Source organism: Artemia franciscana, chromosome 10, assembly GCF_032884065.1.
Source record: "Artemia franciscana chromosome 10, ASM3288406v1, whole genome shotgun sequence".
NCBI classification, from domain to species: Eukaryota; Metazoa; Arthropoda; class Branchiopoda; order Anostraca; family Artemiidae; genus Artemia; species Artemia franciscana.
The window spans coordinates 13,864,444-13,880,949 of NC_088872.1; the positions used below are offsets into that span (position 1 = coordinate 13,864,444).

The 16,506-nt window shown below is 35.0% G+C and overlaps 1 protein-coding gene across 1 annotated transcript in view; it reads left to right on the forward strand.

Annotated features, from left to right (window-relative positions):
• Positions 1-16,506, forward strand: part of LOC136031815 (protein APCDD1-like) — a 120,151-nt gene that overhangs the window by 7,172 nt on the left and 96,473 nt on the right. Inside the window, exon 2 of the mRNA XM_065711633.1 lies at positions 13,867-14,077. Coding sequence (XP_065567705.1) covers positions 13,867-14,077 — 211 coding nt within the window. The remainder of the gene's footprint in view (positions 1-13,866; positions 14,078-16,506) is intronic.

Genomic DNA, 16,506 nt, shown 5'->3' on the forward strand with positions numbered 1-16,506 from the left:
ACTGTGGGGGAGTAAGTCGTTACAAAAGACCTAATTATTAGGTTTTTTACTATTCAGAACAAAATGGATATCTCAAAATTTTGATCAAGAGACTTTGGGGAAAAAATGAGTTTGTGAGGGGGCCTAAGTGCCCTCCAATTTTTTGGTCTCTTAAAAAGGGCACTAGAGCTTTTAGTTTCCGTTAAAATGAGCCCTATTGCGACATTGTAGAACCACTGGGTCGGTGCAATCACCCCTGGAAAAAAAACAAACAAAAAACAAACAAATAAACACGAATCCGTGATCTGTCTTCTGGGAAAATTAAATAAAAAAAACAAGTTTTTTAACTGAAAGTAAGGAGCGACATTAAAACTTAAAACGAACAGAAACTACTTCGTATATGAAAGGGGCTGGTTCCTCATCAACGCCCGGCTCTTTACGCTGAAGTTTGACTCTATCTCTCAACTCTTCTTTTTAAAACAGTAAAAAAAAACTTTAGCGTAATGAGCGGGGCGTTGATGAGGAAGCAGCCGCTTTCATATACGAAGTAATTTCTGTTCGTTTTTAGTTTTAATGTAGCTCCTTACTTTCAGTTAAAAAACTTTTTTTTTATTTAATTTCTGAACGTTTTTGAATCGATGCATGTTTTGACTTTGGCTCTCCGCAGAGGAATAATTAAAACGAAATTTTGCATATTTATTTTTTTGGCTAAATGGCTTTCTCATAGTTTTGATCGAATGATTTTGAGAAAAAAGAAGCGGGGGAGGAAGCCCAGTTGCCCTCCGATTTTTTGGTTACTTAAAAAGGCAACTAGAACTTTTAATTTTTTACGAATGTTTTTATTAGCAAAAGATATACGTAACTTATAAATTAGCTTACGTAACGAACTTTTGTATTCTCATGTTTTTATTACATATGTGAGGGGTTCACCCCCTCGTCAGTACCTCGCTCTTTACACTAAAGCTTAAATTTTGTCCCAATTCATTAAGAATGACCCCTGAATCACACAAGCCGTAGAATAAATAGTTGAAATTACTAAAAATACTTTAGCGTAAAGAGCGAGGTATTAGGAGGGGGTGAGCCCCTCATATACGTAATAATTTCTGTTCGTTCTAAGTTTTATTGCTGCTCCTCACTTCCAGTTGAAAAAAGTTTTTCATATTTATTTTTTCATTTTTTTTTTTAAATAATGCAAGAAAATCCTGCGCTCCCTTCATGGAAATTTTCTTCCCCCATGACAAATTCCCCGATGGAAAGTTTCCCAACATATCCTCCTCTTCTCAGCCCCTCCCCCAACCAAAAAATCCCCCTGAAAACTTCTGTACACTTCCAAATAACCATTACTATATGTAAGCACTGGTCAAAGTTTGTAACTTGTAGACCCTCCCACGGGGACTGTAGGGGAGTAAGTCGTCCCGAAAGACATAGTTATAAGGTTTTCCGACTACACTGAATAAAATGGCTATCTCAGAATTTTGATCCGTTGACTTTGGGAAAATAATTAGCTTGGGAGGGGGCCTAGGTGCCCTTCAATTTTTTGGTCACTTAAAAAGAGCACTAGAACTTTTCATTTCCGTTAGAATGAGCCCTCTTGCAACATTCTCTCACCACTGGGTTGATACGATCACCCCTGGGAAAAAAACAAACAAACAAATAAACACACATCCGTGATCTGCGTTCTGGCAAAAAATGCAAAATTCCACATTTTTGTAGATAGGAGCTTGAAACTTCTACAAATGGTTCTCTGATACGCTGAATCTGATGGTGTGATCTTCGTTAAGATTCTATGACCTTTAGAGGGTGTTTCCCCCTATTTTCTAAAATGAGGCGAATTTTCTCAATACATAATTCCACATTTTCTTAGATAGAAGGTTCAAACTTCTTCAGTAGGGTTCTCTGATACGCTGAATCGGATGATGTGATTTTCGCTAAGATTCTTTGGCTTTTAAGGGGCGTTTTTCCCTGTTTTCTAAAATAAGGCAAATTTTCTCAGGCTCGTAACTTTTGATGGGTAAAACTAAACTAGATGAAACTTATACATTTAGAATCAGCAGAAACATGCGATTCTTTTGATGTAATTATTGGTATCCAAGTTCCATTTTTTAGAGTTTCAGTTACTATTGAGCCGGGTCACTCCTTACTACAACAATTCGTTACCACAAACTGTTTTATATTTTTTCCCAGGAGTGATTATATCGACCCATCAACCCTAGAGTGTCTTGAGAGGGCTCATTCTAACGGAATTAAAAGTTCTGGTGCCGTTTTTAAGTGACCTAAAAAATTGGAAGGCACCTAGACCCCCTCCTCATGTTTTTCCCAGAGTCACTAGGTCAAAATTCTGAGACAGTGATGTTATTCAGCATATTCGAAAAACCTATTAACAGTGTCTTTGAAGATGATTTACTCCCCCACAGTCCCCGTGGGAGGGGATATAAGTTACAAGTTTTGACCAGTGTTTGCATATAGTAATGGTTATTGGGAAGTGTACAGACGTTTTCAGGGGGTTTTTTTTGGTTGGGGAGACGAGGGATTTAGGGGAGGGGGTTACGTGGGGGATCTTTCCATGGAGGAATTTGTCATGGGGGAAGAGAATTTCCATGAAGGGGGCGCAGAATTTTCTAGCATTATTTAAAAAAAAAATGAAAAAAGAAATATGAAAAAATTTTCTCAACTGAAAGTAAGGAGCAGCATTAAAATTAAAACGAACAGAAATTATTACGCATATAGGGTTCACCTCCTCCTAATAGCTCACTCTTTACGCTAAAGTATTTTTAGTGATTTCAACAATTTATTCTACGGCCTTTGTGATTCAGGGGTCATTCTTAAGGAACTAGGACAAAATTTAAGCTTTAGTGTCAAGAGCGAGGTATTGATGAGGGGGCAAACCCCCTCGTATACGTAATAAAAACATACGAATATGGAAGTTCGTTGCGTAAGTTAATTCGTAAGTTATGTATATTTTTCACTAGTAAGAACGTTCATAAAAAATGAAATGCTCTATTTGCCTTTTTAAGCAACCAAAAATTGGAGGACAACTAAGCCTCCTCTCCTGCTCCTTTTTTCTCAAAATTGTCCAATCAAAACTATGAGAAGGCCATTTAGCCAAAAAAAAAATAATGTTCAAATTTTGTTTAATTATTCATGTGCGGAGAGCCAAAATCAAAACATGCATTAATTCAAATACGTTCAGAAATTAAATAAAAAACAAGTTTTTTTTTACTGAAAGTAAGGAGCAAAATTAAAACTGAAAACGAACAGAAATACTCCGTATATGAAAGGGGCTGTTCCCTCCTCAACACCCCGCTCCCTACGCTAAAGTTTGACTCTTTCTCACAACTCCACTTATTTTAAACAATAAAAAACTTTCATATACGGAGTAATTTCTGTTCGTTTTAAGTTTTGTTCTGTTTTTTTTTTTATTTAGTTGGTAGAAAGAAACCAATTGAAACTGCTACAACTCGAAAATCAATATATAAATCCATATATAATATCCCTTCAAATATAATACATAATGTCAATATATAAGAACCTATTTAAATTTGGTTGGATCTAAGAGAAAAGGTAGCCCCGTCTCATCTACATATCGTTAAAAGTATGAGCTAGTGTCCTAGTTGTGCCATTTCAGGATCTGGATTGATCAGTATTTCAAACAGAGGGCTACACCAAATCTTAACTAATCGAGCCAGGCATATAGTTGTGCATTCTTATGATCCCCAATTAATCTAGCTTTTGTTGGTCAGGGTGAATAAAGCTATAAAATCTCTTTTTGTCAGCCTAATTTCTTAGTGTGCTGTTGGAACTTATTCAACAGCACCTAGTAAGCACTTAGAGCCATGCCACTGGGAGTTGGTGTTCGTTACGACCGCGATGAGGAAAGGGAATATTCTTGTAATCTGCATCCATAAGGGGAGGGGTATATTGAGTCTTAGATAAATTTGGTTTGGATAAATCGTTGCTCTTTTTGAGGGTATGAGTTCAATTTAACCGCATTGCATGCTGCTACACAACTATGACCCATGTGTCAAAGCTGTTGGAACATTTCGAAGGGTCTTGCTACAAGAGTTTAGTTTTTGTTTGCTTTAAACAATAAAATTTCATTTCAAGTAGTTCTTAAGGCGCTTGGTTTATGTAGCACCTAAGAAACGTTTTCAGGAAAATATTAGTGAAACCTTTGTCTAAAAAGGAGGAGTTAAGTGGTCACAAACTCTCTCGTAATAGAAAATGGAAACTAATCTGAAAATCAACTTCAACTTGTCGAAAGCAAAAGCTTACAAAAATTTACAAGCCCCCCCCCCCGGTATGTATGTAAAGGGGGCCTCAACACCCTGACATCTTTAAATAGTTAAGATTGTTGTAATGTTTTTTCCATATAACTCGTTTCTTCTTGGGTTTTGACGAATTTGTCTTCCACCCTTGAAAGTGGTTCCAATAAACGTATATTTTCGTACCTTTGTGAGGATGTGAGGATACACTGGGTTAGTTAGAATGAAATAAAATATTGATGATTATTACCGACATACGACCAACTTTCAACCATTCGGCTCCAGATTTTGTTTTCGATAGAAGTTATGCACACTTTTTCACATTTGTCACTTAATTATGGTCTCTTGTATTTTCAATTTGTGGAGAACTGTTCCCTCAAATCAAGGTCATGTACTTAGATATTTTAGTTAAGTAACAAGTGCTTCACGGAATGTGTGCTCTAGTACCCCAATGTACTTCAATTTTGCACTTAAGTACAAGCTTCCTACCCAAATATGAAAGGGAAAAAAGCATTGCAAAAATTTCTTCCGCCAGATGTTTGGTACGCAAGGATCAAGTGCATATTCTTTGTCAATTTTCTCTAGTGTCCACTTTATAAAATTAACTGATTTGGCATTCGAGCCACTCATTCATATCTTTTATGTTTTTATAACCCTTGGGTGGCGTAATAAAGTTTTGCTTGTAACTTAGCAGCTGCGAAGGTCAAGCCGAGAGCAGGTTGAAAAGAGACGATATCTTATCGGCAAAAATTTCTTTCACAAAATGACAGTAAAGGTGCCATACGGTAAATATGGCATTTATTGAGTTTGTATTACGGTAAGAATATTTAATTGATATTTATTGACTATATTGCTAAAAAATATTACCTTGGCTAAACTACACAGATAATTTTTCGCTTTTGACTTTTGTTAACTCGGAGAAAACAATAGTCAATCTTAATATGGATAACAAAACATCTTATATAAGAATAAAAGTTGCAAAACGACGTCAGTGAAATGAAGATAAATGATAAGCTTTTATTTGTAGTTGAAATGGTAAAGCTAATAGTATATTACATTGCATATTGTCATCTGAAATAATAGGTGCCAAAGATGTTAAGTTCTCTGCAATCGATTAGGAGCAAAAAAATGCAATACCTAAAGGGAAAGCACCCTTATATTTTATCTTCTAATTTCGACAAGACCGCATCACGTCGGTCAAAATAATGATTAAATTGTGACAAAGACTGGATTAGCAAGCGCAGTACGCCCAAGGATAGCATAATTAGTTCTTTAGTTTCTAAGAGACGAATTGATTTTTTTTTTTTTTGCAACACTATCTTTTTTCAACCCTTTTTTTAAAACTTCTAAATCTGCAAAAACATTTTCATATCGGAAAGACCACATACTGCATGGGATCGCTCCGCAGCCGATAGCACTATTTTGCTCTAAAACAGCCTTGAGCGGTGATTTTAAAATAAATAAATATCTTGATAACGTAAATTAAAGCTCGATAACGTTTGATCAAACAGTTCGTGGTAACGAACTGTAGTAAGGAATCAGAAGAATCGCATTTTAATGCTGATTTTAAATATATAAGTTTCATCAAGTTTAGTCTTACCCATCAAGAGTTACGAGCCTGAGAAAATTTGCGTTATTTTAGAAAATAGGGGGAAACTACCCCTAAAAGTCATTGAATCTTAACGAAAATCACACCATCAGATTCAGCGTATCAAAGAACCCTACTGAAGAAGTTTCAAGCTCCTATCTACAAAAATGTGGAATTTTGTATTTTTTGCCAGAAGGCAGATCACGGGTGCGTGTTTATTTGTTTGTTTTTTTGTTTTGTTTTTTTCCCAGGGGTGATTGTATCGACCCACTTGTCCTAGAATGTTGCGAGAGGGCTAACCATATAGTAATGGTTATTGGGAAGTGTACAGGCGTTTTCAGGAGGATTTTTTGGCTGGAGGCAGGGGTTGAGAAGAGGGGGATATGCTGGGGGATCTTTCCGTCGAGGAATTTGTCATGGGGGAAGAAAATTTCCATGAAGGGAGTGCAGGATTTACTAGCATTACTTAAAAAAAAACAATGAAAAAATAAATATGAAAAAGTTTTTTTTCAGCTGGAAGTAAAAAGCAGCATTAAAACTTAAAACGAACAGAAATTATTACGCATATGAGGGGCTCACCTCCTCCTAATACCTCGCTCTTTACGCTAAAGTATTTTTAGTAATTTCAACTATTTCTTCTGCGGCGTCATTCTTAATGAATTGGGACAAAATTTAAGCTTTAACGTAAAGAGCGAGGTACTAACGAGGGGGCGAACCCCCTCATATATGTAATAAAAACATGAGAATACAAAATTTCTTTACGTAAGCTAATTTACAAGTTACGTATATCTTTTACTAATAAAAAGATTCGTAAAAAATTAAAAGTTCTAGTTGCGTTTTTAATTAACCGAAAATCGGAGGGCAACTAGGCTTCCTCCCCCGCTCTTTTTTCTCAAAATCATTCGATCAAGATTATGAGAAAGCCATTTAGCCAAAAAAAAATATATGCAAATTTCGTTTTAATTATTCCTCTGCTGAGAGCCAAAATCAAAACATGCATTGATTCAAAAACGTTCAGAAAATAAATAAAAACAAAACAAGTTTTTTTAACTGAAAGTAAGGAGCGACATTAAAACTTAAAACGAACAGAAATTACTTCGTATATGAAAGGGGCTGCTTCCTCATCAACGCCCCGCTCTTTACGCTAAAGTTTTTTACTGTTTTAAAACGAAGAATTGAGAGAAAGAGTCAAACTTTAGCGTAAAGAGCGGGGCGTCGATGAGGAAGCAGCCCCTTTCATATACGAAGTAATTTCTGTTCGTTTTAAGTTTTAATGTCGCTCCTTACTTTCAGTTAAAAAAAACGTGTTTTGTTTTCATTTTATAACGATATGAAGTAAATTAGAAGTGGCTAAACGTACCAGAGAACGATTTGGTCCCTCAATATAAGCCAGAGAACGGTCATGGCATTCCGATGCAAATTTACACACGCAACCGAAGAAAAAACTAAAAGTTTAAACAATTTCTTTTTTAAGTACCTAACTTCAACTTATAAAGTCTTGTAACATCTCCAATCTCTCAGCTGTTATATATATTGAAAGAGTATTGTTAGATTGGGGATACCACACTGGTGCTATGCAACAAAACTTAAAGCGAGAGAGTGACAAGGGAATGAGCAGAGTATATTTCAGCAGGTACTCAGATCATCTAGAAATCTGAAAGAAGTCTAATAATCTAGAAGTTAAGCTGATTAAATTAAAAAAAAAAATCCTCAGGATGACATCATTGGATGTTAATACATCCAAGGTAGCTATTTACAAAGTGGTCCAACTAGCCATGGAGATTAATATGGTATGCACAAGAAAGCAACTGATTTTTATTTCCACCAGTGATTACTGGATTTGTCACCGTCAGTAAGAAGTTTCATCAGTAAGATTCTGTCAGTAAGAAGTTATTTTAGAATATTACCATAAATTGCAAAATAGGACATAATATTTTTCAATTTTTTTCAGGCGTCTGAAACCACTAAAATCTCTCCATGACTCCACCATTAGTAGTATTGAGATGCTTCTCATATAATCGGTAGGATGGGCAAACCCAGCGATAAATTTCGGGGAGAGATGAACTGAGGCGTGGTAGTACTGGTTGAAAGAGATAAATAATGTTTTTAGAATAAAAAATAAATTCTTTATTGAGATAAAACTGTCTATATGTAATATTATTTTGCTTTAGATTTTTGGAGATGAGAAAAAAATGAAGATATTAGACTATTTTATTATTGCACATGGTAAAGAATGTGATTAAAGGCTCTTTTCCTATTTCAAAAGTTTTAGTTTCAAGGGTAATAGCTATATTTAAACTTTAAGCTGAACAACCAATGAAGTGTTAAAAGTATATTATTGAAAAGACAATTGTAAAATTGCGGAATTTTGCATTTTTGGCCGACGAAAAGATCACGGATACGTGTTTAATCGTTTTATTTCTATATATATATATATATATATATATATATATATATATATATATATATATATATATATATATATATATATATATATAGCGCACTCTTTACGCTAAAGTAATTTTATTAATTTTAACTATTTATTCAACGGCCTTTGTGATTCAGGGGTCATTCTTAGGGAATTGGGACAAAATTTAAGCTTTACCGTAAGGAGTAAGGTATTGACGAGGGGATGAACCCCTCATATATGTGTCGAAGCAAGGGGGGATAAATTATAAAATAAAATCAAGCCTCCCTTTTTTGTTGTAGGCTAGTTTATCCAAAACATCTTCTGCATTGACTGGAACATCCCTGTGTATGGATAATAAGGCCAATCCATTAAGCCGCTCCTGACCTGGGTCACTCGTGGCATAAGATTTTACCCTTATCAGGGTAGAAAAAGAACGCTTGCGTGTAGCCGCAGTGCTGGGAATCATTGCACCAATCTTCAAAAATCGATGTAGAGAGGAGAAAATGTTCTTATCATATTTTTTTTAAGCACGTTATGAAATATTTTGATGCCGCATTTATCAAATATATTCATATTTTCCTCCAAAGAGCCAACTCAGCTTGCAAGCTTCCCCTATAGCTCTCTGCACCTAGATACCAAAAATTAGTCAGATCATCCGATATATCGTTTGTTTTTCCTTCGTTGAGGAAATACAGTACAGAGAAAGTAGGTATTACAGTGACCTCATCAATTTTCCGTGACTAAGGCATCGGTGATGCTGCATCAGCTGCTGCAAACACAGAAAGTCTGTAATGCGTTTCAGGATCCTCTTACACTGTTCTGTAATTATCCCGATACGTTTGTTTTGGAGCTCATTTGGACACTCTAATACTGATTTCAAAATCTTGACGCAGTTCAGTTACTTCAGTAAAAATTGAATGAAACTTAGCTTCGCTCGTCTCTCTCACTCTCTCATGTCTCTAATTGCGCTCTTAAGATCGTCAGCGTGTTTGAGAAAGTATACGAGATCAAAATTTTTCAATTGCAAACATGTCGGCAAATTTTAAGACAGACCAAGAGCTTTACTGACGCTGACCATAACTGCAACAACACTGCATCTCTCAATAACCGATAGCAAAGAAGAAGCTTTGCTTGAAGATTCAGAATCTCAATCAGGACGTTCTTGAATGGCCCACATAGTCTTGCAGATAATAATGAACATATCTTTAAACCACATGATTGCTTGTAAGTCCTCCACCCATCTGGTCTTGCAAAGTTTGTTCAATCTTGTTCTCTTTGTCCCTGTGATAGGATTACGTTCTTACACAATTTGTTTGAAAATAGCAAAGAGTTTCGGTGATATTCTAAAGGGATTAATGATTTCTTGAAACCTTCATGACATTTTTTTTATAACAGGTAAATTATAAGAATGACACAGGGTTAAGTCTAAGGAGTGTCTTGCACAATGAACATAGACTCCATGGGAAAAATATTCACGGACTATAGCAGCACAACATTGAAACTGACCGCTCATAGATGAAGCTCATTTATAACCTTGCTCCCTTAGGCATTATAATCGATTTCCATTTCACCTAAAGTTTGTATCAACCAATTAAGGCCTGCTATAAACCAACCGTTTCTTTTTGAAAAAAATCTATAACTGTTGATTTCCGTTTTGTTATGATGTGCGATCAAACAGTTCGTGGTAACGAACTCTAGTAAGGAGCGACCCGGCTCAATAGTAACCAAAACTCTAAAAAATTGAATTTTGATATCAATAGCTACATCAAAAGAATCGCATTTTAATGCTGATTTTGAATATATAAGTTTCATCAAGTTTAATCTTACTCATCAAAAGTTAAGAGCCTGAGAAAATTTGCCTTATTTAGGAAAATAGGGGGAAACACCCCCTAAAAGTCGTAGGATCTTAACGAAAATGACACCATCAGATTCAGCGTATCAGAGAACCATACTGTAGAAGTTTCAAGCTCCTATCTACAAAAATGTAGAATTTTGTATTTTTTGCCAGAAGACAAATCACGGGTGCGTGTTTATTTGTTTTTTTTTTTTTTTCATCGTATCGTCATCGTATCGACCAAGTGGTCCTAGAATGTCGTAAGAGGGTTCATTCTAACGGAAATGAAAAGTTCTAGTGCCCTTTTTAAGTGACCAAAAAAATTGGAGGGCAGCTAGGCCCCCTCCCACGCTCATTTTTTCCCAAAGTCAACGGATCAAAATTTTGAGATAGCCATTTTGTTCAACATAGTCGAAAACCATAATAACTATGTCTTCGGGGATGACTTACTCCCCCACTATCCCTGGGGGAGGGGCTGCAAGTTACAAACTTTGACCAGTGTTTACATATAGTAATGGTTATTGGGAAGTGTACAGATGTTTTCAGGGGGATTTTATTTTGTTTGGGGGTGGGGCTGAGGAGAGGGGGCTATGTTGGAGGATCTTTCCTTGGAAGAATCTGTCATGGGGAAGACAAATTCAATGACAAGGGCGCAGGATTCTCTAGCATTACTATAAGAAAACAATGAAAAATAAACATGAAAACGTTTTTTCAAATGAAAGGAAGAAGTAGCATTGAAACTTAAAACGAACAGAGATTATTACGCATATGAGGGGTTCTAAAAATACTTTAGCATAAAGAGCGAGGTACTTAGGAGGAGATAAATACTTGCTCTTTATGCTAAAGTATTTTTAGTAATTTCAACTATTTATTCTTTAAGGGGTCATTCTTAAAGAATTGGGACAAAACTTACGATTTAGTGTAAAGAGCGAGGTATTAACGAGGGTACAAATCCCCTCGTATACATAATAAAAATATAAGGTTATGAAAGTTTGTTACGTAAGTTAATTCTTAAGTTACGTATATTTTTTACTAATAAAAACGTTCGTTAAAAATTAAAAGTTCTAGTTGCCTTTTTAAGTAACCGAAAAATTGGAGGGCAACTAGGCCTCCTTCTCCACCCTTATTTCTCAAAATCGTCTGATCAAAACTAAGAGAAAGCCATTTAGCCAAAAAAAGAATTAATATACAAATTTCATTTTAATAATTTATGTGCGGAGAGCCAACACCAAACATGCATTAATTCAAAAACGTTCAGAAATTAAATAAAAAAAAATAATTTTTTTAGCTGAAAGTAAGGAGCGACATTAAAACTTAAAACGAACAGAAATTACTCCGTATATGAAATGAGTTGTCCCCTCCGCAATCCCTCGCTCTTTACGCTAAAGTTGACTCTTTGCCACAATTCTACTTTTTAAAACAATTTAAAGCTTTAGCGTAAAGAGCGAGGGATTGCGGAGGGGACAACTCATTTCATATACGGAGTAATTTCTGTTCGTTTTAAGTTTTAATGTCGCTCCTTACTTTCAGCTAAAAAAATTAGTTTTTTTTATTTAATCAATTAACAAACAGGGGCACATAGTTCTATATAAACACTAGAAAAGCTAACGTGTGATTTAAATGAAGTTCAACAATCTTAGGAGCCCGAGGTTATAACAGCCATTGACTCACTTGGCGGCAGCCTGACATTATTCCCAACAGCATTTTCATAAAACAAAAATTTCGTGTGAAGAACGTCACACGTTACTTACTTTTTGTGCATTCATTACCTTATATCAATCAGATTAAAACCCAGAGGGAATTTGGTTAGTTTTTAAGACAGTTTTTTTTAAACTTTATTTTATAAAATAAATAAATACATCATTTTTTTCCTCGTTAAAATAAGATTTGCAGCGTATAATATCCTTCTGTATTAGTCAAGATCTATAAGAATGTCGACCCTGGATGACAAACTTCCTGAATTTCATAAGGGGGATGTATCCCCATTATGCCTCCCCCTGGGTTCGCCCCTGTGAGTAGGTCTTTAATTTCATGCAAACGTTTGAGATTGCCGAAGAAAACTGTAAACTGAATCAGTCTCATTAATAATAATAATAACATTTCAAGTAATGTTTTTCAAAGAAAACTGAAGAGCCAGATTGAAACCCAAGCAGAATTTAAGTCACAGAAAAATTCAAACTTTACAAAAAAAAAAAAAAAAAAAATACTAGGTCTGGATAAACGGAACCTAAAACGGAAAAATTCAAATGAATAGTTACACCAAACTTAAAAATGACAAATGCTGCTAGGGATATGAAACCTAACTCAAACAGAAGTTAAAATTTTAAATCGTATCATACTCAAAACGGACAGAAATGCCTAAAACAAAAGTGTCTTCCACCTCCTTACACCCTATAAAGGCTAGAGTGCGATTTCCTGGAAATGACTTGTGTTCCGGCAGGTTTGTCATAACATGAACAACAATGATTTAAAATTATAGCACTGATAATGTTTTACAAATAATAGTTATCAAAATAAGGGCAGGGATAACCCCTCTCATATCCTCTAAAAGACTTGAGTGTAATTCGGGTTTCACCAGAAGTGATGTGCATTTCGGACAGTATGGTTTTAATATCAGCGCTAAAAGAGAAGAAAATCATGATAATAATCAAGATTACAGGAAAGAAAGTTCATATATCTTAGATCAATTTAATTATTAAGTTTTGATTTGATTTTACTACTTTTAAAAGACCCTTTTTTGTCAACACTTTCTCTTTTGCATCGATTTTATTCAAGTCCTTGGAAAGTTAATGCCAAAATAAAACTTCAAAATGCATATTGGAAATTTTTGAAGCCTTCTTTTTAGTTTGTTGAAGCAATATTTTAAATTGACGAGTCAATAAATTGCCAACTGGTTTTCAATACATTTGAAAAGAATGTTTTTAAAAGGAAGAAAGCATGGTTACAAATTTACTACATATCGGACGTTGGAAATTGGATTGACTGTTTGCAATATCATGACATTAATCTCTGAAGGTCTCAGTAATTTTAATTTTTTATTGTTACAATAATAAAAGAAAACCGTTAATTTTTTTTCAGGAGAGTGAAACCAAAATTCCACAATTGCAGTTTCGGTAATTTTTTTTTTCATGTATATATGCTTGGCGAATCCTGCGAAATCTTGGGCCATAGAACGATTCCTAAAAGGTCCAAGCTGATCAAACGACCAAAATCAAATATGCAAGACGTTTCTACTCAAACCTATCTCTGAACAATAAGTAGTTTACATAATTTAAGGTCATCTCCCAGGAGCTTCGGGAGTCTTTTCGACCCTGGAGGCACACTTATTAGTATATTTGACTATACCAAGTCCCGGGGAAAACGTACCGGACGGGCTGGCCACCGTTCATTTTTATCGGCCATTTAAAAGGGAACTTCAAATTTTCAATACGGATCCCATCTCAAGTTTCTCTGACTACGTCTTCCATACGAAATAATCGAGAAAAATGTGAGGCACATGGCTCCTTACAAAGACAGAACTAGTTTGTTGTTTCTAATAAAGTGAAAAACCTGGGATATCTGTTTTGGTATGACAAAATGGATGCATTTCACACAGCTAGGGAAACTGTATGTTCTTTTTATCCATTTGTTTTGTAATTGGAGTGTAAATCTTCTTATTAGACCAAGAGTATTCTTAGTATTACCTTGGCGTGAAACGACATTATTTTCTCATTAATCTCCCTTATACATAAAAGTTGAACATAAATAGAAGTAATCAGAATTTCAAGTAGACTAATTCTCTCTATATTCCCAGTGACAACAGACTGTGGAGCGCCTATTTGGATCTTAATCTTGGGCATTATTTTCCCTACTGGATTATCAAACGAACACTTTTTCATTACAAACTCAATTAGCGAAGGATTACTACCATCTTGTGGTGCGTTGCGGAAACAATATGAGGAAGATGAGCGCTTGTCATTCGCTCCGTTTCCACCAGATATTTCCGGACAGTGGATATCTGAAAGGTAAGCATTTTTTATTTCAAAAAGTCAAGGAACTTTGAAAAATATGAAACGGAATGGAGGTATATTGCCTATAGCAGCTGTAGAGGTACAGGAGACACGTTGGTCCGATAGCTTCATACATTAGAGAGCCAATAACCGTTAAATTAAATGAGGTCTAATATTTTGAAAATCAAGGGTTGAAGCCTCAGCGGGTTCTGTCTCTACCAAGAAGCAGGCCGATTGCCATAAAACTGTTCGCTTGCCGTCTGCAGGTTACATCCCATACACTCGTACGTATCAAAAATTTCCTTAGACTTGTTGAAGTTTCAGAATAAAAATCTAAATAAATAACAAACAAGCAAGGAAATTAAACAACAGCACAAATTACAAACACGCGTAAAAACAGAATACAACGCAAAAATACCTAATCTAACAAAAAAGAAGTTAATCATATAAACTTTTTCTTCTAACTAAGGATTTATCTATATACACTCCCACTCGAAATATTGTAGTTGGATCAATATTTTGCAGAATACCAGGAAGCATCAAATTAATCCCATGTAAATAATTTTCCCGTAAATAAAAGAGCTCCGGGCATTTCCCGAGAAAATGATCCCAGTCTTCATTCTCATCTTTACAAAGGGGACAAACATACCGCCTATCAGGGCCAACTATCATTTTTTTTTGTCGAACATTTTTTGCCTGTTCTGGATTGGAAGACAATTTGCCAACAGCTGAATCCAACGACGCAGAATCATAGCTGGTAAATTAAATTTAAAATAAACCTCCTCTCCAAAACAGGTTTTGCCTGGTTGTAATGTTGTAGGGTAGTCGAAGCTAAACCCAGCCCTTGCCAATGCTGAATTTCCTGACTCTCTAATATAAATCGTACCTGGCTTTCTAAATATGTTGGTATATCACTAGAACAAAGACCATTATTCCGCAAGTAAGGCATTCCTACTTTTTTATTAATTATTTAATTTCGGTTGGCCACCACTTTTCAACATCTGATCATATGCCGCTCTTACCATAATCTAAACATTGAAATATACCTACGTAGCTTTAAAGAAAACAGGCCCATATCACTTTTCAGAATCTGTGACTGAGTTGTCTGATGTAGACCAAACATTCTTTTATAATAATGGAGCTGAAGGGACTCCAGTTGCTGCACCGTTTCTCCACCCCATATCTCTGCTCCATATTCTATCACGGGTAAATTTTTTGTATTAAATTTATGCATTTTTAGGTTTTTAATCCCATTATCGTCGGGTTTCTAAAAAATTCCTATACATACATACATACATACATACATACATATATATATATATATATATATATATATATATATATATATATATATATATATATATATATATATATATATATATATATATATATATATATATATATATATATATATATATATATATATATATATATATATATATATATATATATATATATATATATATATATATATATATATATATATATATATATATATATATATATATATATATATATGTGAAAAAAAATTTACCATAAAAAGTATAATGTGTATTGCTAGTTATCTCAGTTTGCAGCAGGGGGCCATATCCTTATCAGTGTCATACTGTCCCCTTTTGAATGCTTATGGCCGTAGTTCAAATAACCATTTGTTAGTAATGAGCGACCCGGCTCAATAGTGACCGAAACTCTAAAAAACGGAATTTTGATACCAATAGTTACATCAAAAGAATTGCATTTTAATGCTGATTTTAATATATAAGTTCCATCAAGTTTAGTCTTACCCATCAAAAATTACGAGCCTGAGAAAATTTGCCTTATTTTGGAAAGTAAACACCCCCTAAAAGCCATAGAATCTTAACGAAAATAACACCATCGGATTGTACGTACCAGACAACCCTATTGTAGAATTTTCAAGCTCCTATCTGCAAAAATGTGGAATTTGTATTTTTTTTTTTTTACCACAAGATAGATCACGGATGCGTGTTTAGTTGTTTGTTTTTTTGTTGTTTTTTTCCCCAGAGGTGATCATATCGACCCAGTTGTCCTAGAATGTTGCAAGAGGGCTCATTCTAACGGAAATTAAAAGTTCTAGTGCCCTTTTTAAGTGACCCAAAAATTGGAGGGAACGCTCATTTTTTCCCAAAGTCACCGGATCAAAATTCTGAGACAGCCATTTTACTCAGAATAGTTAAAAAACCTAAAAAGTATGTCTTTGGGGGCGACTTACTCCCCCACAGTCCTCATGGGAGGGGCTGCAAGTTACAAACTTTGACCAGTGTTTACACACAGTAATGGTTATTGGGAAGTGTACATACACTTTCAGGGGATTTTTTGGTTTTGGGGGAGTGGTTGAGGGGAGAGGGTTATACGGGGGGAAATTTCCACGGAGGAATTTTGTCATAGGGGAATAGATTTCCATGAAGGGGGTGCAGGATTTCTTA